Here is a 25081-nt window from a genome sequence, read left to right as displayed (position 1 = left end):
GACAAACCGAGTCCTCAGATGCGGCATCAACCCCTCCTGAAACCCACGGATGGCATAGGGGCTCACGCCCTCTCAAAGCTCTCAAAAATATTCTGAACAGCCGTTTTAATCCCCCCTCCCATTACACTTACTGAAAAGAAGGGAAAAAAACCCAAACACCTTGCCCCTCTGCGGCTCAGCCTTGCCATGCTGCACCGACTTCAGGCATACAGCAATATTTAAGATGAGCCAGGAACAGTGCAAATTAAACAAAGCCAGGCACGGGACGGCACGGCAGCTGAGCCCAGGTTGCTGTGCTGACCTATATTCATGCCCCAGCAGCTGAGCGGGGCTCAAATCATCTGGCCAGTGTGGGGTGGGGGAAGCAGCCGGCGAAAGCCTGCAGGCGAGCAGCCTGTGCAGCCCAAACCGAAATGTCTTAGGAGATACAAATGAAAGATCACATTCACCAAACTAATAAACGTTACACCTGCAGCATAGCTTGGCTTCACGCGGCAGACCGTATGTCTTCAGCCTTTCGGAAGACCTCAGACACCACGGGAAATGCTTGGGTTGGGTTTGCTTTTGTCAGAAACCACACACAGAGTGCGGCGATGGGACCGGTGATGGGGAAGGGCCTTTTATTTCCCCAGCATCAGATCAAAATCCCACCCAGGTCAGCTTCTGTTTGCTGCCTGATAGGTGTGAAAAAGCCTCTGTAAAACGAGTTGGCTGTTTTAATCCAGTTTCAAGTGGATTGTGCTTAGATCCCAAGGTGGTAAAAGCTTTAGCAATCAAGTGAACAGGCACATACCCTCCACATAAAGCTCAGTACAACCAGTACTAACCAGCAGCAGCCATGCAGGAGAGAAGCCAAGGACAGAGAGGAGGCTGGAAATCCAGTTACCCACTCCATTCCTAGAAATGATTCAGCTAGATTGGACTTACAGCAAATGGGCAGAAGCACAACAAGTAGCTTGTCTTTGCTCCCTACGTTTTATGAATAAGTATTTCAGCTCCTGAACCCTTGATCTTTCTTCCCATAAAATGTTATTACAAAAGCCAACTCATATTTTCCACACACATGGAAAAGTATTTGCTACCTATTCAATTCCTTAAACAAACAGACGTGCTTACTCACCAGCTTTCTCCCCCCCCCCCTTTGCATTGTTTCTTCTTTTTGGATCTTTCGCTTCAGTATTACAGTATTCTTTTTGCCTGTGCCGTCACTAACTTTTGGAGGGCAGCAGACAACTTCAGGACGACACAGTAAACCATTAAAATGAATACTAGGATTTCTGCTTTCTGTTTACAACCTTATCAGAGCATGGTGTTTTCCTGTGAGATTTTCACTCTTGCAGAGCCGTTGACAAGTGAATGAGAAATTAGTAAATGCCTTGTCTGCATTGTAATAAAATAAATTTTTAAAAAAGTCTTAAACCCCTTAAAGCACAGCAAATAGGAGGGGCGAAGGGGGTGTTTTGGAAATTGTACATGTGCAGTAACTATGTGTTACTTCCAAAGACACGCTTCCAGCTGTTATGTACAAATATTGGCTTGAAAATGAAGCCCTAGATGAAGTGCCGGCACTAGTCAAAGCTGTTGGCTGGTGGGGCGCTGCTCTGCTGACACCATGTACATGTCATGCTGTCACAGAACGTGCTGGTCCCTCCCGTCCTGGTGTGCCACCAGCATTGCATCACTGCCAGTGAAGTAACGCAGCTGTCTCACTGCTTTTTTTTTAAGTGACGGCAAATTTCAACGCAATAAATCTCAGAGCCTATACCCAGCTCTATCGTCCATGCAAGCCAGCTTCACCATGGTACCCTGCTTTTTAGGACCCTTCTTTGCCCCCCACCATGGCCTCATTTGGGAAAAATAACCCTCTCACCACCTGAAAGATGTCACAATTAAGCTTAAAGATTGGCAGCCATGTTACTGCCTGTCGTTATCCCCTTAGGCCTCTGGGATTACTGCTTTCACTGACCATTATCGGTGTGCTCCCAGGAGCTGTGCTACGTTAAATGGCCCCTGCAATCCACCGCAAACCCCGAACGCTGCTAAAAGGCCCCAGCAGCCACTGACAAATCCCAGCAGCAAAACACATGAAACTTTTCTGGGCAGTAATACAGAAGCAGCAATAGGTGTGATAAGCACCGTCTCATCAGGCTGCTGCCCTTTGTTACTGTTCAGCAGGCAGATGGCCACAGCCACGGCCAGGTTGCCCATGCAGCTTTCAAAGAGCATCTCCTGCCGATGCAGGAAAGTTCATTTTTCCAGCTTTACCCACTATTTACCTGCGGCAAACCTGCTGAGTGCCGCTCTTCATAACGGCAGAGCTATCCGTGGCCACTGCTCGTCGTTTTAGTAAGTCAGCAAAGTACACCAGAGACCATGAAAACATCTTACCGTATGGTTCAACCACAATTTTAGAAAAAACACTGCAATTTCCTTCAAAAAATTTCATAAGAAAAATCCCTTTCTTCTGTATTTTGACAGCAGAGGAAAAACCCACTTTGGGTGAGCTTTCAAGAGGGTTCCCCAAATGATGGACACAGAGAAACCATTGCTGATCTCTCCAGAGCACCTTCTTTTAACTTTGACAATTAAATGCATTAGCGTAAGGTTCAGCATTGGTTGCAGCTGCAAACACTCTAGCTGAAAGCTGAAAGCTATATACTTGTTCAACCAGATTCATGTTATTATCTTTTCCCTTTCCCTTCATTGTGGCAAGAGTAACAATTTAATTAGATGGGGGAAGGAAAAAAAAAAAGCCCGTATTATTTATAACTATAGCACAAGGCATTATTTTTAGCCAAAGAACTCTTAAGAAAGAAACAGTGCCCAGACCGATTTTCATGTACAACTTCCTGAATTTGTGATTCAGAGCCAAATTTCAGGGACAAGTTTAATTTAGGTTTTGATCCTTTTGACCTCGGCGCGTTAGCAAGAGCTCCGGTTTTAGTGCTCGTGGCTTCGCTGCTTCCAAGCTCTATAGATCTAAAACTCAACAGGTCCATCAGCTGCAAAACCAGTGACGCTTCAGAAAAGGCAGCCTTCAGAGAAATAAAGCTGTCAGCCTCCTGCGGTTCTCAGGGAAATTTGGGAGGCGGGGGAGCAGCTACCCGGGCACAGTACCACACTGATAGGAGCAGGACGTATCCCATTACAAGAACTGTGTGTTCGCAAACAAGCACCGGAGTGACAGGCTGTTCTGTGCCGTGCGGCCGAGATAACACAACAGGCTTCACGCTGCAAATTCATCCTCCCCAGCAACTTTTTTTTTTTTTTAACCTAAACTATATTTGACTTTGCTGTCAAGTATTTCAGCACAGCTGCTATTCTCAGGTTCTCCTAAAATATACACAGTAGGTACTGTATTATTGCACATACAAACATCTACCTTCCTACCGCAGCTATTTATGATTAAAGTAACTTTTCTCCATTTCTGATTTCATTTCCTCTCCCCGGGCCCCATTCTACATTGCACAGGAGGTGCTTTCAAGACTGCGCCCAGAACCAGCCTTTAGCATAAAATAAAGAAATAAAATGTTAGGCTAGTTAGAAGTTCAGAATTTAATGTCCAGTTTCCCTTTTGGGTTACCTACAAACAGGACTTGACCTCTGATGCCTCACGGTTTAGGGAAAATAAAGTACTGAATGTGAGCAGTGGGCTGGGGTGGTGGTGGAGGGGAGCTGCCTGTCATCTGCTGTTCCCTCAGATACCACCAGTGTCGGTTCCAGTCTCTGTCGGGCTTATTACATATCTTACTGGGGCTTGCACAGTCCTCTCGAAAGATCTGACCCAACTGCAGCTATCACGGCCAAAAACTCTGCAGTCGCACAACAGCTACACCTAGCAGTGGTGGATCTTAATCTGTCTAAAAACAAACTCCTTGGGTGAAGAAGAACACACGTGTTTTTTGGCTGCACTGGAAGAGGACAAAATGGTAGTGTGCAATTTAACAGGCTCTTCCACTCTTCTAGGACACTTTCACGGTTCAGGGGTTCTCCACTGATGTGATGCATGACAGTGGCTCCTCTGCATCTGGAAGATGGCTGCTCTGCACTGAAACCCCCAGCATCACCTCCTAAACTGACCCGTCCAGCTTGGCAAAGGGTCTTCCTCATGCAAACACACCTTGTTTCCATCCACCCTCGCACCAGGCAAGCGTAGAGGTAAAAGTATTAACACCGCTGTTACAGAGCTGAGGGAGCCGTACACAGGAACAGACACCTCCACCTCCCCGGCCACACTAAGTTTTTAACTGAGCTCCAAGAAGCAGCTCTCTACTGCACTCAGCCAGCAAGTAGTTGGGATGTTCAGACAGATGTTCCCAGCACCTGGCCCTTATTCAAAACCTCCCTTAGAGGTACCCGTTCCACGCAAGAGGATCTTGCTTTCAGTGCATGTATTCTTCCATAATCAAGTATGTTCAAGCCCAAAGCTTCTTTTCCTCCCAAAGCTTTTGCACGATTCGTAACTTCAGCATGACATTAGCTCTGACACTTCTGGAGGACTAAGGAAAACCCTTCCTAACTCTCAGAAACATTACTCTGCACGTAGTTGAGCAGCCTTATGCCTTGTCCATGACCGTGCTGCCTACTCAGCCAGCTATTAACAAATAATTAACCCACACTGAGGCAAAGGCTCCTTTCTGCCTGATGGGATGGGGCCTCAAGTTTTCAGCGTGAAGCTCCTTTGTACTGAACCCAGTATGCCCTAGAAATCTTTCTGTGGGCAGCTGTACTCTGTATGAACAGTGATATAAACAATAGAGATTAATGGGGTTCATCTCTCGCTGTTAAAGGAAAACAAATACAACTGTTACAAACCATTTTGAGGCGATAAGGGATTTGGGGTGAGCGAGGCTGAACCCGGACTCTGTGACCCCATGGCACACATCCAAGCACAGCAAGAAGCAGCTCCCACCGCAGGGAACTGGATATGAATTATTCAGTTCCTGAAGCTGAGCCACAACCCACCCCAGCAGGTCCCAGCCGCAGGCACTAGCGCTGCAAGGCTGCATTTCAAGCAGCACCGCACTCCACTCTGCCGCCTGTGCGGAGTCGCTTCCACTCATTTACCAGTGCTTAAAATCGGCTGCACAACTGAAGTCGCATCGGGAGACAAGCAGCAGCTCCATTTGGTTTCAGGGGAATGCAGAGTACGGAGGTGGCTAGCACTGGTTCGTGTACTTTCGGTCTTATCTCTTGGATGCTAAGAAAAGTTGCCTATTGCTAAGATTCTTGCCACTGCCACTAATTCACAACCGCAGAAAAATGTTATTTACCTGGCCCCTTCCTCAAACACAATCTAACCAAGGGCCTCGTCCCACTGGAGTGGAGATGGTGCAAATTCACAATCCGAAGCAGCACATTCCCCTCCAAGGACAGCTACCTTAATCCTGGGGTTGAGCCCAACCAAGCAGTTGGATACCTCCATAAATACACACACTCTGAACCTGTAGCTTCCTTACACAATTTGGTAGTTTTCCTAAACAGCTGTTGTTTCACAAGAGCCTTAGTCTTCCTTCTCCTTGCTTTTAAGTTCCCCTTTATTTATAACCAAGGAATTTGCATGAGGACCTTACAGAAATGTGCACTTCTAGGATGGAAAGTGAAATTTGTCATCAGATGCTCTAGACAGCCCTATATATCAGTAAATCAGGGGCAGGGGTTAAAAGAAAAATACCATGTCACTACTTGTCTGTGCTGCCTGTTCTCCCTGCTCCAAAGCCCATCGCTGGAGATGTGAGGCTGGTGCTCCTCCTGGCCCTGCGCTCTCAGGTCCCCGAGGCAGAGCAGGGTACTCTTCTGACACCTGCCCATTTAAAACAACTGCTGGATTTGTAGTCAGAGGAAACCTCCCTCCTTTGCCCTGCCCTGCCCTGCCCTCAAGATCAGACTGACAGGGAAGGTTGTTGGAAGATTTTTTTGTCCTGACTTCTGGCATGGGATCCTCTGGACATCTCATTGTAACAGACACTCTGCACCTGCAATGCCCTCAGTTTCCCCTGGTCTTTGCATGCAGTACATCAGTGTTGTGGCTTCTGTCTTTTAACTACAGGGCTTTGGTTTGTCATAAGGTGACGGAAAAGTGTTTTGTCCGACATGGTGTGTAGGCCAGATCTCTGAGACTTGTTGGAACAAGACGCTCATTGGCATGGGTGACTGGTCCAGACCCACCAACTTCAGGTCCATTAAAAACTCTTTCTTTGTAGGAGAGAAAGGTGCACACATATTGCAAAAATAAACTTACCAACTTATCAGAACCCAGAGTCACATGGTTTTCTTTGAATTTTTTCTACCTACTTTTCACACCTTTTTACTGAAAGAAGTGGTTTACAGCTTGGACACTTGCATCAAATCAAACAAAACTCTGCTTGATAGCCTTATCTCAACCCACAGCATGTTAATTCAAGGTTGTTACCTCTCCTACCTCCTTTCCTCGCACACTGGAAAATGTGGAAAACAAACAAAAACCACAAAGGGCACATGGAAAAGCCTTGATGGAGTACAGACAGGACAGATTTTCTGATTCACCTTCAATCTCTTCACTTTTCTGTTTTCCTCAGACACTAGGTGAAACGTACAGGTTCTTGTATCTACACGTTTGAAAATTTCTAACTGGTGTAGGCTTCAATACACGATGTGCAGCATGGAAAACAAGTTATTTAAACTCCTCCACCCTCCACAAATGCATAGGAAAGCCTCAGCTGGCAGCCAGCACGCTGCAGTACTGACACCGTTTCTAAAATCTACAAACTAGCCCCCCAGCATGTATTGCTGCAGAGACACTTACCTGCACTTTAAATAGGCACATGTGAATTTTTTTGAATGTGCAGAAAGCACGCAATGTAAAAAGAAAATAGTTTTAACGTGACACAGAGCTGCATGGTAACGCTCCCTCTGCGTTATGCAGCTAAAGCTTCAGCCAACAGCGATAGCTACATGACAGAAATACTCCATTAAGCCAGTGCTACGGCTCTGCAAAACTGTAAATGATTACAGAATAATGCCCTGCAATCAAAGAACAAAATGTGTGCTGCAGATTAATCACTTTCCAAGATGGGACAGGAAAGATAGGCTTGAGAGATAAATCTGGCTGGGGTGTTTATGCAAGCGTATCATGCTCCTTAGTACTGAATGTCCCAGAACTTACAGAGGAAGTAAACAATGTGCTGGGGGGGTGTGCGGGGGGTGTGCGAGGGGTGTGCATGTGTGTGTGCCCGCACTCACAACCCGAAATAGGACAACTTGTGAAAAATGCTTAACTTTCAGTTATGAAACACTAGCGTCAGAGGTCCCCCGATTGCTGGCTATATTGCTACTGCCCAGGAAAATCTAAAACAAGGACCCATTTAGATACAGCTGCTTCTTCTCTTCGGCATTTCAAACTTTACTTTAAAACTCCACGAGGATGCCCACGGACTCCTGAGCCCTCTCCCCCACATCGCCTCAGCAGCCGTAGCAGACAGACAGTACATTAGAAGGCAGGGACTGCAAGTGCTTCTGGTTGGGATTTACTTCTGGAGGCGCACTCCGGCAACCTACATTTTCACTGTCCCTCTAGCATATAATCACGCTGCTTTTGGCTGCTTAAGCAATGCCAGCTTTCATGCATTCCTCATTTTTGTGTAAACATATTTACATTTGTAACTCCTAACTGGCTTAACACTACACAGGCATTTTGAGGAAAACCCTACCAGCACTTGAATTAAACGCAACACTTTGACAGTCAGTTACGAACACAGTAAACAACGGACCGGCTGAATTAGGGGGCTGCATTGCCACAGAGGGCGCCCGGTGACTTCAGCAACCCCGCGAGCAAGGGCTGCCCCAAGCAGGGCTTTGGCTGAGCAGGCCTGTGAAAACACCACGCTGCACTGGCACAAACTGAAAAGCAAAAGAGGGAAGCAGCCCTGAGCCTGACCCCGATCTCGCAGAGCGAAGCTGTGCGGCTCAAAGCTTGCGCTGGTTAAGTGGGGTCGCAGCGCGCTCCTTCGTCACCTGCCAAGAGGCCCATTCACAATCTGTTAGGTCATAAATTAAAAGCACCTGAGCACGCTGCATCATGACTGCTCCTGCCACCTGACTGCGACTGGTGCGGGAGAGGCCGGCTACCTGGATTTAGACCGGGGGCTGCACATAAAAACTGACAGGTTCGCTGGGAAGCCCCTCTGCAAAAGCTCACTGAGGGCCTATGCTGCAAGCAGCCCGAGTTACAAAGGTGCCGAGTCCCCTTATCGTGATTCAACACATTACAAAAAAGTTACAAAATCTCCATGCGGAGAGTCTCTGTTGTCGCCACCGGCTTTGGAGGAGGTCAGGGCACCATGCAGCGATTCCTCATCTGAGGATGACAATTCTACACCAAATGTGCATTTCCACACAGGAGCTGATAAAAATTTCCCGAAAACGAAAGTGAGATACAGTGCCAGGGTACGCCCTGCAACAGTGCTATGTATAGGGAAAATACTTCACATAAACCACCTATTTAAGGTCCCTCCTCCCTGCAAATATCTGGCTCTGTATTAAAACCAATTAACAATAATCTACTAAAAACAAGACTGTGATGTAGCTGTGAGATTCCCTAAAGCAAAATCCTGCCAATGTTAGTAATTGATTCAGCAACATGCACCAGCTCAATGGCACAGGCGTCTCCAATTCTTGGACACATTACATCCAGTCTAATTCCCCCCCAAGGTCACCACAACCATCAGAAAACCCCCCTACATCATGACCCAGAGAGCCGTGACTAAACAGCTCTTATCAATAGCCTGGGAAACTGAAGCACAGTACCTGAAAGGCATCAGCCCACCACCAGTGAACCCCTCAGCCGACCGAGCTGCTGAAATGGCTTGGGGAGCAGTGGCAGAGAAAAAAAACCCACAGATTTCTCTTGCGGGAAAGAAAGCAGGGCATGCCAGATTTGCCTTTGCGCTATTTGTTGCAATGGGTATTTGCATGCACTTTATTGCGATGGAAAGAAGGGAGGCCACCCTGTTACCTGATTAAAGTTTTGAACTTTATCACAAAGGAACAAGAGACTCATAAACTGCACGCTCTATACATAAGCTCTTCAAAGGGTCAATATAAGGTTATTCACACCATTAAATGACTTGATCTAGCACCAAGTCCACTGGAAGCTGCCTACTGACTATGACAGAAGCTAAATCGCACCCAGTGAAAGCAGCAAAGGTGTCCATCCTCCCACACTCCAAGGCAACACCTTGCAGTTTTAAGCAACAATTCAGTATGAGTTTCTCAGGCTAATTCTGATAACAAAAAAACTATGATCAGCTTCCCACCTAGATGTGGAGGCATTTACCAGAATCATTAAAGACCGGGCATGAAGTTAGCAGCAGAGGCAGAAGATACAAGAAAACTGGGGAGCTATGTTAGGAAAATGGTCTTCGTATTTTCTAGTCTAAATACATCAGGTCAACAGGGCACCTACTAGAGGATGCAGAATATGGTGTGACTACAGACTGTATACTTTCATGTCTTACATGTTATCAGTGAGGAACTTGTATGTCTCCCCTCTTCTTACCGATAGGGAAGGAAAAAGGAACAGCCCCTCACCATAGAAATGAAAGCAATTACCACATGTACCATTAAATATTTTAGGGACAGCTCAGTAGCCCTATGAACTGTATGATCTCAGACACTGTTTGCTGTCTAGTTCAGGCCACACCGAAACAGAGATCGAAGTCTCCGTTAAGGCTGGATCCTCCATCTCTTACACAAATGAGCAATCCCTCTGTACACAGTATCAGCAGAGGGAATAGGACTACCCAAATGACTAAGGATTTGCACACCGACAGCACCAGGACTGCTTACCTAAGGGTGGATTAGTTAAAAAAATAAACAATGTTGTAAATTATAGGCGGTACTGTGAGCCTCACCTACACCTTGTATTGTCCAACACTTCCTATTATAAACCCCTGTTCCCCGTTGCTAAATAGCTTTGCAAACCTGAACTGAAACTGGGATTAGAAACAGGATAAGTGGCCTGGGATAGGCAAGACATGGGAAATAGGGAATCCTGGGGCAGGGGAAAAATGTGGAATGGGGAGCTGGACAAAAAGAACAGGCAAGCTGGACAAGGAGAGCAGATCTGGAAACCAGAGGAGGTGGGCAGAGGGGTGGGAGATGACAGGAAAAGGAAGGAGGGGTGCATGGAGCAGGACTGGAAGTCACAGTGAAGGAGGCCAGGACAGGAGACCGCAGAGGGCGAGGAGCTTGGGGAGGGAGAAGAGGATGCAAGGCTGGGACGGTGCCCATTGAAGAAGCCCACGGATACTGGGGAGGCAAATGACACAGATGAGCACACCGGGAAAGGCGTATTTCTTTACTCAGAGCTGAGTGCAACAAATATGGCACAGGGCCCACACAGAGATCACGGGGAATGAGCCGAAACCCTGAATACCCCCTGAAGCATCCAGCCTGACAAGGAGACGGGGGTGGATAGAGTGTGTGAGCTCATTACTAACCACGGTGTCATAGCCAGCATGAGAAGTAATTTCAAGTGTTAGAGGCAACTTTATTTCTGACATTTTGTGCTTCCCGAGCACTTGGCTTTTATATTGAAACATTTTTTCGGTGTAGATTTTCGTATAAATGAAGTATGCTCTTACTCAGTACTTCTGCTCAGCACTTCAGTGAACAGTGAGAACTATCCACAGAGATACTCCAGCGATCTGCAGTTAATGGTCAAGCCATGCGAAATCCAACTTTCCTACTCCCTGTCTATTCCTGGAAAATGGGAAAGACCCATCACTGGCATTGCTCAAACCCACCCGCTGTATCGTGGTGGAGATAGGGAGAAAGCTGCTGGCCCCTGCACACCTGTACCCACCTGGAAGAATTGGTGGTTTGATACGTGATACAGTTTCCTGCAGAAAATAAGGAAACTATCATCTCTCAGCCCATGCAGAGCTTTTTTTTTTTTAAAAAAAAAAACCAACAACCATCCAACGAAAATGTCAAACCAGAAACCAGGCACTCAAGACTGGATAAATTTAGTAAGATGTCATGATTCAACTACAATCAAAGGAAATCCATACTTAATTTCTCAAACAACTGCTATCATACTGTTCAAGCAAACTGTTTTTCCTTCAGGCTGAGGGGACACCAAATCCACACTATTTCTCAATCTACTACTTTTTTCCTTTTTTTTTTTTTTTCTCCAATTAGAGAACATTGTCATTCCACATGCTTAGTACGAGCCTGAATAAAAAATGACACGTGAGAAGCTTTTGCCAGGGTTAAGTCCCGACACAGCTGTTGGAAAAACCCAAAATGAACATTTTATCCTGGCCAAATCAGTGTTCTTTTCACTATTTATACTTTTGGATCCAGCAGCTGCAAGTGACGCTACAGGTCATGTTGTCCTAAATGGACAAAGAATCTGAGGATCCTCTCAAGTTTTGGAGGCTTGTTTGTACTTCTGTTCTCCCTCTCAATACTTCACAGCGCTGCTGCACCGATGCCAATTTGCTGCTAGTTTAAGTTGGGTACCAAACTCTGGTCAGAACGGATTTTTCAGCTAAGATTTTCCATCTTTAAAAAAAAAGAAAAAAAAGACTATTTTTCCTGCTTCCATTTTTCAGCACCATAGGATCAACACTGGCTGCTCAGTTGATAATACCCCTCTTTATTTGAAGTTATTTTTCTCCTTTCACCACCCACATTCATCTGGGACTTATTCAGTATTATTCTGCCTGACACTGGTCCAAAACAGCAAACAATTTCTGTAATGGTACAAGCAGAGCAGACCCTAACGGAGGTGCTTTGTCATCTAAGAATACCCGCAAAGTCAGAAACTTTTGATCTGGATTAAGACTCACATTTTAAGGTATGTTTACACTGCAAATTTCATGCGAGAAAGTGGGGCTAACTTTGGTCATAACATGTCTTTGGAGAGCTGAAATATCTGCTTGAAGAGGTAGCATTGAGGGAAAAATAACAAATAATATGAACAAGAATACCTGTTCATATGTAACATCCAGTTACGTATGAAAATAATGTCGAAAAACTTGTAAGGAGGTTAGATACAGCTGTGCCTTCAACCAAACAACTTCTCTGGTATCAGGACCAGCATTTTACAAGCAGGGAAACATTTCTGCTGTACTTTGGCCTTCTGTCATCAGAGAGAGGCGGAGATTTATGCCCTTTCTCCTTCTAAATTAGACTCCTTCAGTGCCCTATTTTATATTCTTCCTGACAGGTCCCTATTTCGTATTAAAAAAAAACATGCTGTCACTGTGTTGCATAGCAAAAGACCTTTCCATCCGAAAGAGAAAACTCCTGCCACCGAGTCAAACGGCAAGAGGTAACTCTGCGGTTAAAACTGCGAGGATAAAATACTTTGCCCAGCAACATATTCATTTCCAGCAGGATTTGATAAAATTATAAATCACTGTCCAGAAAAAGACTAAAACATTAAACATATTATACTGAGAAAGTCAAAATAGGTCATTCAATCAGCGTTATTCCCCCTTCATTTCAAACATAATACAAAGCAGTTAAGTAGTTTCTCTTGCAATTAGCATCATCTTTGTCTCCTCGGTGTCTAAAATACACTGGAGATACGGAGCTGCTCCGACTGTACAGCAGCCCAGGCCCTGCTCCCCACCATCACCGACTTCTCAATAAATACACAGAGGTGAAATCCTATCTTCAATTATTTCAACTATGATAATTTTCTTTGGCTTTTCCAATTCCATGGTCTATCACCTCAAATGACAGACCTTTTCCCACTGATTAAAGAGGAGTACAGATGCGCTCAGGAAGAACCCCAACATCTCCAACTGCTCATGCATGTCCCACTCCACCCTCCGACCAGGAGGACTCGCTACCTGGCAGAGCCCTGAAGAAGGAGGGCTAGAAACAGCCTCCTTGGGGAATGGCAGGGTTTTAGAGATCTTTCCTGGATGTGAGAAGACTGACATATGCTTCAAATGCATTTTAATTTAGAAAAAAAATGTTGGAAAGATTTTATTTATGCTTCTAATCAGGTAAACAGTATGCTTCTTCCACCTGCTCCAAGCTACCCCACTAGGCCCAGCAGACATCAGATGTCTATGAACATACATCAGGTTGATTTACTCCCTACTGCTTGTTCACAGAATCCTTCCTCCTCCCAGCCCCGTATGCCACTACCTCATGGCCCACACACTTTCCCTCTTTTTTTGTATGTAAAATGGCCTCACTACTGATTTTCAAATACCTTCTTAAGCACACGGCTTCCTTCCGCAAAGCTTTCTAAAAAACAGCTCCTCATAAAAGATTTCTCTCCTACCCCAAGCGTGCAAACCTTCTAGTACATTTTAATCAGAAGTATTTTTGCCGTGGATGAACCAGGCTGTAAGAGCAATGGGGCAAGAAATAAATCTCAACATGCTATGGGAAGCGAGAATTACACTGTCAACATCATGATGAAAATAATAATACTAGGTTCGGAGCTTTTGGCTGCTACACAAACTAGGCTGGAAACCTCTGGCGCAATCCATGCAGAGCTCTGACATGATTTCCATTTGAAAATTGAAGATTTTAGATGTGGCCCATTCATCTGGGCCACATATATGGCTCAGGCTACGTAAACAGAGAAGCTGCTTGCACAAGATGCACAAAATGCTTCGGAGTTTTCACAGCTCCTCAGTGGCAGCATCATTCTTGGTGCCAACACTGTTCTCCTACAAAGGCATCGTAGGACCAGCAGCCTCCCATTGTAGGTCTTGATGAATACTTAAAGAAGCACCATTCACTCTGAAACCTGACATCTCAGACAAATGGTTTTGAGTTCCCCCATACAGTGAAACTTTTAAACACAACAGATCATGTTGCACAAAAACAGGGACAGCAGCTCTACATGTCTCAGCTTACAAGCATCTCAGGACACTACTTGAACTGGCGTCACCTTCTCCTATGAATTCCTGGAAAAAAACATTCTCTGGAAATTAGTTAAGGTCCAGAGCAGCTTTGCAGAACAAACAGTAGGTTATAGGCTTTCAGGAAACCACATCACTGCTCTCAGCACAAAACCAATCAGCAAAAAAGGTGATAATGTGGGAGCCTGTGAGAGTCTCACACAAAGACATTCTTTGTTGAGCACTGTTCTCACTTATCAGATGCCAAATTTATGTACTAAGCATATCTAGAACTTTATATATGAAACTGATAAATCCTCCATGAAGTACTAGCAAATATATTTACACAAGATAGGGGTTCACAGCCTAACTTCACAAATACCCGCAAAGTCAGAAACTTTTGATCTGGATTAAGTCTCACATTTTAAGGTATGTTTACGCTGCAAATTTCATGCGAGAAAGTGGGGCTAACTTTGGTCATAACATGTCTTTGGAGAGCTGAAATATCTGCTTGAAGAGGTAGCATGGAGAGAAAAATAACAAATAAAGCAGGTTTTAAGAGCGCTGACACATAACTGGAGTATATATCAAGATAATTCAATCCACATTCTAGATAAAACAAATAGGGCCCTGGAAGTCGTGTCCTAAAATGATTTCTTTAGAATAAAGTATTTATTCTTCTTTCTATTTTGGAAAAAACGCAGAAACCAATACGGTACAGCATGAGAAAACACTTAAGTTATAAGGGCAAATCATCAACAATGTCAGAGGTGCTGGCTGTCTAGATTAGGAGAGTAGTTTGCATTAGAATATTTTTAGGTAATTAATATGTTTTTAAACAAAGCTTTGTTTACTTAAGTGCAACACTGTTACTAACGCTCCCTGGTCATGCTCGGTCCTCACTAGGAGTCCAGGCTCAGCTGCAACCAGGATTTTAAGCACTGCTGGCTTGAGTCTTACTTACATTAATGCAAATATATGCTGCTGCGGCACCATAGGAGAGCCCCACTCTGCTGCTTTAACATGGCCTTCAGCAGCGACAAGAGTCAGACCCTGCTCTCTTTACTTCATGTAGCCATGGAAGTTGCACCGTCATAAACTGGGCTGCATCCACACAAACCAGTTTTCATTCCCACTACAAACTGCTTTGGACTGAGCAGCTGCAGCAGCCAGGAGGCAGAGCGAAGCCCAAGCTGACATGTGCCGATGTGTTTGGGTGCTCCTCTATCTGTCCTCCCCCAACAGAATGCTCTCTGTCCTCATCAGCCTTCCGACTTATCTGCTGCCTCCCACTCCTCTGGGGTCCGGATAAGCAGATGTTACCTCCCTGTTCAAGTGCTGGCATCCAGCCCAGACCTGCCCTTTTCTGCTCACCACGACTCAGAAGCCAGCAAACCTACCGAAAACTTTTTTCCTAGGACTACCTCCCACCCACTGGCCACAATCCCGGGTGTCCCCATGGCCTCCGCTGCTCCCTAGGGAGAGTTGAGGGTCTCCGAAAGCCAGGGATGGGGAGGTGGGCTGGCCTGAAGGCACTGCAAGGCTGAGGGCTGGGTTACAAGCAGCCTCCAGGCAAACCCATCGCACAACACAAAGCATGAAGGCAGCCTCAGAGGCAGGTGTCAAAGGAGAAAAACAACACCTTTGGCAATGCTCCTCCCTCCTGCCCTCATTCCGGAGCTCTCAACAGGATTTTGGCATGGAGACGTCAGTACAGACCCACCCTTCACCTCAGCATGGGCAGTGGGTGAAGGGACGCAGAAGTGGCATGATCCAGTGACTCACCCCATGGAGACGCACCTGACCACCAGCAGCACTCACGTGTACAGCAGCCAGAGATTGCACAGGCAGAGCCCCACACCCACTGCGAGCAGCCTCCTGCCCCCCAAAACTGGCAGGCAGCACTCTCCGGGAGACCTGGAGGCACAAGCTGCAAAGGCCCTGACGACAAGCTGTCGGTGCTGCACCCTGTCCTCCTTGCTTGAAGTGGACCTTCCTCCAGCCCTCCGGCAATGATCCACAGGCTGCCTCTGCCCTCCTGTCCCAGCGTGCACCTCCCTCGCACGTCCCTTCACACGTAGCGACTGGCAACTTCACCAGCAGGAGAAAAATAATAAAGAAAAGCAAAAGAATACCTTGCCAAATAAACATGTTCAAGTGAGAACCCAGCATTTCATAATTCAGCTCTTAAGTACATGGCATGTTGCGATCGAGCAAGCAATCCATTCAATTCGTTAGCACAAGTCTGTTATAAGAGCTAATTTTCACAAGGCATTTCTTTACCAGTACAAATCCCCAGAAAGGCATTTCTCTGTCAGTGAAATCTTACAAAGGTGTTTTATATCAGTAGTATTTAAATAGCCTTTATTTTTAATAAGTACAAGTGTACAGATAAAGAAAATTGCCCCAATAAGCAAAGTCCAGGTAGGACACACACAGAGCGTTATTAACCAGACACCAATGCTGTTAACTCCTGACCTGCCTCAAATTCTCTGCAAAGCAGCATTACGAGTGTATCAGTCCTTAAGCAAATGTGCAAGAGGGGTGGCCCAGAGAAAGGACTCTGGCTTTGCAGGCCAAGACTGACTCCTCCCGGACCTCACAGCTAGGCGCAGCATCAGGAGGAACCACTCTGGCAAAAAGCAATGGCGACACAGCGATGCTCTTCTCCTCCAGCCCCACTGAAAGGCAGCTCCCTTGCTATTTCACCACAGGGATGAGGCAGAGCGCTAACACAATCACTTGCTTGTTCCCAACCCCTTACACTGCCCTGAAATTGCTCTTCATCAGTTCTGTAGCCTAATCGCCTCCACACTGTATCCTCAACCGAAATGCAGCTATACTCTGCAACATGCCCTGCACAGTTACGAGACAGCCCTCCATTTCCCACAGGCACCCCATGCACCATGCAACCCCCCCGGCTGGTGTTACGAAGGGAAGGATGGAGAAGGTGAAGTAGGACATAACGTCCCTGGTGTCTCCCAAGACAGGAATGAGGAATTGGGCGATGGGGAATTGAGGAACGGAATTTTTTTTAATATTGGTATTTGGAAATTGAACGAGTGCTCTCTGCTTGTTACTCCCCTCATCTCACAGGTTTTAGACCAATGACCTGTGACAACCCTTGCCCAACGCATTGCCCAAAAGATAATGTAGCTGATGAATACAGCAAGACATAACCTGCTGTTGTTGGAGACCATGCTCCACTCCGGCAGTGGCCTGCTCTCAACAGCTGCGGGAGCCTCAAGGTCCATCATCCTCAGCCATGTAGAGCTGAAGACGCCCTCCCTGCGGGGCACCACAGTGTGCCCCAGCAACTCCTATGCACCCCCTCCAGCCTTGCACACCTGAGCTTTTCCTACCCATCCACCCCAAACAGGGGCTGGGACCACATCACCACAGGCCTCCAGATCTCCCTGCAGTTCCTGGCAAGCTGAGAAGCATGGCTCTTTCTGCAGCTACCTCAATCAGAGGAGCAAGAGCTGTACCCACCGCTAGCAAAAACCACTTTGAAACAGGCTGATTTGCTTGGGAAAGCTAAGCCAATGTCAAATAAATGTCAAATACATGTGGGTAAGGAGTTGGTGCCTGTCAGTGGTACAATGGTATCCCACACACACAACTGAAACATCGGGAAACCGGTATAGCCATGCAGAGAAGCACAGGATAACCCCATCCTGACTTTGTCTGAAGCAAGTTAGAACAAAACATCTCACTCTGAAGGAAAATCCCCTTCTGTAGACAAGCCACTTTTTAATAATAAGTGCTAAATGGACTATTCAAGCAGGTAATTAATGTTAATTAACATATGTCAGGCCATAAATTGGTTAAATGCACCTCATTTTCCAAGCTTAGTGCATGGCAACACTCAGGAAATTGTAACAGAAAAGAACAGTCCAAGTTTGTAGAAGCACAAAAAAGGAGCAAATAAAAGGTTAAGCATAATCTTCACTTAACTCATGGTGTGCTGAGCCAGCACTACCGAAAACTGAATGACTGTGCACATTACTTCAACACTTTATTTTGCTCCTGAGCCACTGCACTACGCACATATTGTCAGCCCCAAGAAAAGCCACATCAAAAAACCCTGCAGCTCCCCGAGCGCTGTGTTATCAAGCAGGCCTTTATCGGGATGCTCACTAGGTGCTGCAGGACCTGGATGCGCCTCCTGCCCCGGAACCTGGCGAGGCTGTGGCCCCTTTCCAGCGCCAACTTGGGAATCGCAGTTTTTTGTGGCAGGGGAACGAAGCAGCAGCGGGAGGATGCTCAGAGCTCGCCCTCCTCTAGAGAGAGTCTGCCTCGAAAAGTGGAGGGCCTCGTGCCTTTAAAAGAAACTAACGCTGCCATTTTATAACCCTGCCCTTGGGCACGTTTTATGTGACAGAGATAGTAGTAAGGCTTTTAAAAAAGTGGGAGAGAAACAAGAACACGCGAAGATTTTAGTCTAAGTAACAACGTGCATTAGGACACACTTCCAGTTTCTCCCTTGGCAAGCCGCCACTACGCTAAGACCCACTGTAATTGCATTGCAAATAAGAAACAATCCTCACAAAAGATTTTCCATACTTCCACGCAAAGTAGCTGGCTGCCAAAATCTGGCAGCGCACCTTTAGGAGGCTGCCACCTAGAGAAATGCTTTGGCTGTTTATCCTCAGTTTTCCCTTATCTCCAAGGCAATCCCTTCGGCCTCCCTTTGAACCCAGCACATCCACCGTAATTTTCTGGGGTGATTTCACGCTTGTTCTCCCCATCCAACCCACACAAGCTGGCTGAAAACAGCCCGGCCGCTGCAAGGGGGTGTGGAGGGGCTGCACCCACGCCAGCACTGCCTGCCTTCTGCAAGGGATGCCACCGACTCTGGGTTTCTACTTTGTCCACGTCAGCACAAAGAGCTTTCACAAAACCACCGGGCTAACCCTAATCACTTGCCTTTCTAAATGCACCAGCACGTGTCCAGCCTCCCCTAATCTCCCAGGATTACAGCAAAGTGGTGTAGCACCACCAAAATGACCCGCATACAAAATGGCCTCGCGTGTAAGACACCGCTCACTTTACCAGGACAAAACCAAGCAGAAGCAGGACATCCAGAGGCAGGAGCGCCAGGACGCCTCTCTTCCCTAGCCTGATAGTCTCAGACGGTGTTTGTTCAAGCCAATACAATACAGTGGATATAAAAGCCGCTAAGGTGATTTAATTTTTATTAGCATTAACCGTGTACTTTAAAACACACAGGTAAGTGTAGAAGCCAACCTCTGGCTCTCAAGCTTCCCATTTTAAATATGCTCAAATATTGACACTGATAACCTATTACAGACAACGCCGATGTTGCACTACTGTTTTAAGTAACCTTCTGTCTCTAAAGAACTGAGGAACATTGATTCCAGTATTTATCACGCAGGTCTGCCTGACAGCGATACTATCCGGCATCATTCACTGGAGGTTTCCCATTCGCGTCAAAAGTTAAGTTCATGAGAGCCTGTGACTCTTTGCGGCTGATGACATTCACCAAGGCGTTGTGTTTGTATCTGCATTTAACAAGTCCTTCAGTGGAGGTGCTCCTCACTGTCACACTGTGGATCAAACAATGTCAATGATTCTGGGAGAGCTACTCGGTGTCTCTCTCCCTCCTCTAATAGCTGTCACCTGCCTCCATGAGCTGGGGAAAAGTGAGATCTTTGATGTACGTTACAGGTATAAAATAATAATGTGCGCTACTATCTACATATGGTTTCTACTGGAAAGTTTAAAAAGTCATTTGTTACTTTGATACTAAAGTATACTCCTCTTTGATGCAAGAAGCTTGTTATTTAGCGGTTTCGACTTTGGGGATGGAACCGCACATCTCTCTAGGTTGCTCAGCACAAAATTCACTTACAAATGTTACTAAGTATTTTGTTAAAGCACAACATAGTAAGGCTTTGATCAGGTATGATGCTTAAGCAGTAAGTTTAAGCACACAAGTAATCCCAGTGAAGTCCCAAGGATCCATTCATGTGCTTAAACCCGTGCTCGCTTCAGTAGATCAAAACTTAATCAGGCTACAGTTTGTAACCCAAACCCTTCCGTACAGATGAACAAGGCAGCTCAAAATTAGGAAAAAAAAAAAAAAGAATATAATAGAAGGCCGGAAAAAATATTCATGCTGGCAGCTAACTGGGAAACAGTCTTAAAAAAAAAAAAAAAAGAAAAAAGAAAAAAAAGACAGCAGAGAAAAAATGAAACTGATGCAAACTCCAGTTTTACACTGCCACTCCTGATAAAGACACTGTGTGCCACTCCAAGGAAGGAGAAATAAGAAGAACAGAGAGTGGTGTTGCTTCCTTCCCACATCCTTTGCAAAAAGATGATAAAAAAAGTCCGACACATCTTGCATATCAGCATCTGGCTACCAGTTTTAGACATCTGTCTACATCGCTGGCAGATTTCTCAAGTCTTTTCAAGTCTCAATAATTAGCGAAGAGACTCCTGCGTTTGCTACATTGAAGGGACTGCAGCCCTTCAGTACATATTGGTCAATAAAACATGGTAAGGAATGATGAAATGTCCACGTAAAAAGTTTACAAAAATCTCCCCTTCAAAGTAAATATCCCAGCAGCTAGTATTTCTCTTTCATGAGGAAGATGAATGCAACAGGTGTAAAACAAATAGGCTTCTGATATAAAAAACAAATGAAAGCAAATCAGCTGCATTTAAATTTGGGAATTGCTGGTATCTGTGTTTAAAGGACCAGATTCATAGTCTTGCCATACCGCTCAACAAGGAGGAAAATAGTCCCCCTAGTGTACTCCTCATGTAGAAAAGACTGTTTCACAAGATAGTGCTGCAAGAAATTACAAAATAACATTATAGGAAGAGCTATGGAAGTACTTAAGCTATAGTGGAACCGGGCACCACTACTATATACACGGACACAAAGGTGTTTCGGTTTTCTATTTCAAGATTATTGAGTGAAGTGAGTTACTGCATCCTAAATATTTGGGGGGGAAACTTGGTTTTTAAGTCAGCACACTAGTTTTGTGACTGCAGGACATCGACAGGGTAACGGATGCCTGAATTTGGAAAGACAGGTAGATCTGGTCATCGAGGAGCTGCGTGGAAGTACCTGCAACAGCCGCCTGGCACAGTGCATTTCACAAGCGTGAAACCAGCCCACCCTCAGACCTTTTCGCCCCTCCAGTGACGATAAATATAAATACCGACCCTCCATAAGTATTCAAGACAGTAAGCAGATATTGAAGCATGCACTAAACCCTTCCTGGTGATTTGGAAGCGTACGGGATTGTATCAAACCAGGTTGCCGGTGGCACACGACAGTGTCTGCAGCATACCGGCTCTACAGCGATGCACTGTACACTACTGCCCTAGTTAGCTGTCAGGCAGTATTAGGTTAGCTAATGTCCCATCGGGGCCGGGGGGAGGGGGAAGCAAAGAAGATTGTTGGCGGGGGGGTATTGGGCAAACCTTATCTGAATTAGCGGAAACGTAATATATGCCTTCCTAACCACATCTGAAATGTTCACTTCTGCTTTAATGCCCTAGGCAAAAAAAAAAAAAGTGATAGTTGTAACTTTAATTTATAGCTCTAAAAAATAATTGTTTTGAGGAGTATAATCCCAGCTATGTTTACGGATTATGGTATTCAGCACATCTCACTGGAAACAGTATTAGTGTTTCGTATATAATGATACATAAGATAATAAAACCAAGTTCTCTTCTTCCCTTTGTTTAAAATGACAATTTTCCCACTCAGTGCCAGAGCAGAATATTGTTAAACGGGCTTGCTGCCTTCAAAGACGAACTTAGCTGTGTAAAAATATTCTAAATTAAGATAAAAGCCTTCTGATACAGAACTATCTTCTGTTCATTTAAAATCTCAGTGTAACTAGCAATCTGAAAAAGTCTGATGTGAAAAGCTGACATTAGTTCCTGAAGAGTTGCATTCATCACCTGTGAGGGAAACAAAGATGATAATAACATATAACGTGTTTTAGCATCGGGAGACTAAGATGGAGTCTCTATTTAAGAGTGTTGCCTCTGCACAAACTGATTTACGTTCCAGCCAAGAAACTGAAATAGTCCTCTTCTGAATGTATATGCATACATTAAAAGAAACTCTAGCCCTGCTAAGGAATTAAATTTTGCAGTTTTGGATGCCTGGCAAATTATTAGCTCCTGACCTCTCCTTTGCCCCTTTCAGTATGCCCCTGCCACCCACGCACAACTGCACCCGCCGTTAACGCGATCCAACGCCTTACCCTAACTTCCAGAGACAGCTTACAGTCGTTAAAGAGGCAGAATTTTCTGCTACCAGTGTGCTTGCATCTCCTGAGAAAGGTCATCTTAAAGGCTTGTGAGAAACTTCTGAACTAAATTATATCAGAGGAATCTCTAAGGATCCAAGTTTTTAACATTTTAATTAGCTCCAAGTACCAGTTAATGCTGCTCAGCAAAGGAATCAATATCAAATTAACAGTATAAATTGTCAGAAAAATTGTGGCTGTATTAAGCATACTAATCAATGTACGCACTTCGCGTTATGGCCCAGATCCTGCTTCTGCTGAAGCGATTGGGAGTTTTGCCACCAAATTCAGCCGAAACAGTATCAGCCCCATTGTTCGGTAAGTCTTCGTTTGAATCGGGTATCGAGAATTTACTGAAAATTCAAACTATCAGATAAAAAGGCTGGATTTGTCATAGCAGCTGACATCTAAAGCCACTGCTTCTGCGTGAAACCAAACAACTTATGAAGGCACGGGCTGTCATCGGAAGATGTAACCCTTTATCACACTCTGTGTTGCACTTGTAAAGTCAGATCAAAATTCAACACCTAATACAGACACAAAAGCCGTAAAAAGGATCTGTGTTTTTAAAAGCCTTATCTTTAATTAGCTACGCCACCGATAAACTTTGTGTTTATATTTTCCCCAGCCTGAGACAAGTCTGTCAGTGAAATGCTTCCTCTCTGCCGTGCTCCATTTGGAAGGTAAAAATCATACAGCTGTACCTCAATTCCTAGCAGCAAGTCCTACTCAGGCACCAAAATATGAGACAGGGCTGCTAATGTGAAAACTGCCAAAAATGTTTCATCCATACAATATTTCTGATCGATTTGTATGCTGTAAGTTATCCCCTGATCCAAAGCTAGAGAGATTCAAAGAGGAAATTTAATTTCTCTGTAACACAGTAAAACTTCCCAGCAAATTTGCCTTCAGCCATCCATTCAAAAACTCGGTCTCGGATGCTGCCAGCATCGGCCCTCGGCAGCAACTGAACCGTACCGGGATTTCCCTCTGCAAACAGTACCGACATCAAGCAGCACCTGCATTTCTGTATAGCTGCAAGTACGTGACATTTCCACGTCCGACAGACACTAATAGATGGACATGGAAAAAGAGGAGAAAAAAGCAGTTCTGGAAATCACTTCAAATGTGCTTTACGTGCAGCACCGGCTCCTGGTAGGCCTTATTAGACTCCGTCTTTGAGAGCAAAACCTTGCCTGCCTGCAACGTGCTTTTGCACGCACTAAGTAAACAAGCCACAAAACCAGATCATTCTTTTTTCTCACTTATGAAAACGGTAGTAATCTTGGCTGCTAACTGTCACAATGCTGGACAGAAAATGCTCAGATATATGGGATTTATCAGTAGACGGTGCCCTCATACACTGGCACCGCAGGAAACGCAAACCAAGCGTTCCCGTGGCTGAGCAGCCAGTAACTCCACGCTTTGATTAACTTTATGAAGAAATGTCAAGACCCGAATTTCCCTCTATTGCCTTTGAGGAACGTGTGGGAAGCCACTGGGGTATTTCTTGACGCAAATAATAGAGTCCTTCTGTATTTGAGCTTTGAGACTCAGACTGACCCTGCATAAAAGCAACTCTGCTTATTTCCAGTACGAGTTACACCAAAGGTACCTATAACTTAAAAAACAAAACAAAACATAACCCCACCCTTAAAAATATTTTTTCCTTTTTTTTCCCCCTCTTTTTCTTTCCTAGCTTATGTGCTTGCGCACCAGAGAAGCCAGCTCCGCTCCAGCGTCTCCCCTGCTCCCAGAGTTAGGAGCCCTCACCACTTGCACGCAGCAACAGGAAAGAGACAAAACTTTTCTGACCCCCTCCCTTAAAAAAAAAAAAAAGCAAAGGCGACAGCGCGACGGCCAGCAGCAGCGCCCGGCCGGCTGCCGTCGGGGAAAGCCGGCGGCACCCCCCCTCCGCGGCCGCATCCCCCGCCGGCAGCCCGCCCGTCGGGGCGGCACGGCGCCTCCGCCGCGGCCCCGGGACCCCAGCTCACCTTCCAGCCGGCCGAGCTGTTGCTGTCGCCCTTGTCCTTGAAGTAGGGCACGCAGCGGACCATCCAGTCGTAGATCTGGGAGAGGGTGAGGCGCTTCTCCGGGGAGCTCTCGATGGCGCGGGTGATGAGGTCGGCGTAGGAAAGGTTGCCCCACGCGTTGCGCCGCGACGAGCATTTCCTCGGCGCCGCCGCCGGGCCCCCGCTCAGCCCCCCGCCGCCCGCCGCCGCCGCTCCCCCCGGCGAGAGGCTCGGCCCCTCCGGGCCGCCCCCGGGCAGCGGGGCCAGCAGCCGCGCCGCCTCCTCCGGGACGGCGGTGGCCGCCGCCGCCGCGTCTCCGCCGGCGGGGGCCGCGCTGCCGACGGCCATGGCCGAGCCGCCCCCCTCCTCCTCGTCGTCCTCCTCCTCGGGGATCATGGAGGCGGCGTCGGCGGGCGGCTCGCCGGCGGGCTTGGCGGGGCTGGCCTGCAGCTCGGGCCTCTGCAGGGGCCAGGTGCAGGAGCGGGGCCGGCTCTGCGGCTCGAACTCGGGGTCCAGCTCCACGTCCAGGGGCGAGAGCGGGGCGGGGGGCGACGCCTCTGCCATCTTGGCCTCCCCCGCGGGCGGCTGCGGCGGCGGCAGCGGGGCGCTGCGACGGGGCGGGCGGCCACCGACCCTGCTCCTCCTCCGCCGCCTCCTCGGTGCCGACGAGAGCCTAGCAGGCGGGGGGCCGCCGGGCAGGCATGCCGCTCTCCGCTAAGGGCTGGCAGGCTCTCCGCTGCACCCCGAGCCCCGCTCCCCGCGGGCAATGCGTACGCCGGAGCGGGGGGGGGGGGGGGGGGAAGGGGAGGGAGGGAGGGAGGGGGGGGGGGGAATCAGATTAGGAGCCGGAGCGGCAGCGCAGGGCGGGCAGCGCGGGGCCGGGCGGTGCCGGAGATGCCCGCGGCGCTGCCCT

At 46.8% G+C, this 25081-nt stretch overlaps 1 protein-coding gene across 5 annotated transcripts in view; it reads right to left on the bottom strand.

The window, feature by feature from the left end:
• FOXO3 (forkhead box O3) overlaps positions 1–24881 on the bottom strand; it is a 95317-nt gene extending 70436 nt beyond the window's left edge. For 4 of the 5 annotated variants that reach the window (XR_012994886.1, XR_012994887.1, XM_076333363.1 and 1 more), the window contains exon 1: positions 24151–24796. Coding sequence is in view for 3 of the 5 variants with exons in the window: in XM_076333363.1 (XP_076189478.1) it covers positions 24151–24732 (582 nt within the window). In the remaining 2 variants the exon portion in view is untranslated. Of the gene's footprint in view, positions 1–24150 lie in introns of all 5 variants that reach the window. The other variant, XM_076333362.1, reaches the window with a different exon arrangement.
• Between the last annotated feature and the right edge of the window lie 200 nt (positions 24882–25081).

Source organism: Aptenodytes patagonicus, chromosome 3 (assembly GCF_965638725.1).
Source record: "Aptenodytes patagonicus chromosome 3, bAptPat1.pri.cur, whole genome shotgun sequence".
NCBI lineage: Eukaryota > Metazoa > Chordata > Aves > Sphenisciformes > Spheniscidae > Aptenodytes > Aptenodytes patagonicus.
This window is presented reverse-complemented; position numbering and strand designations above follow the sequence as displayed.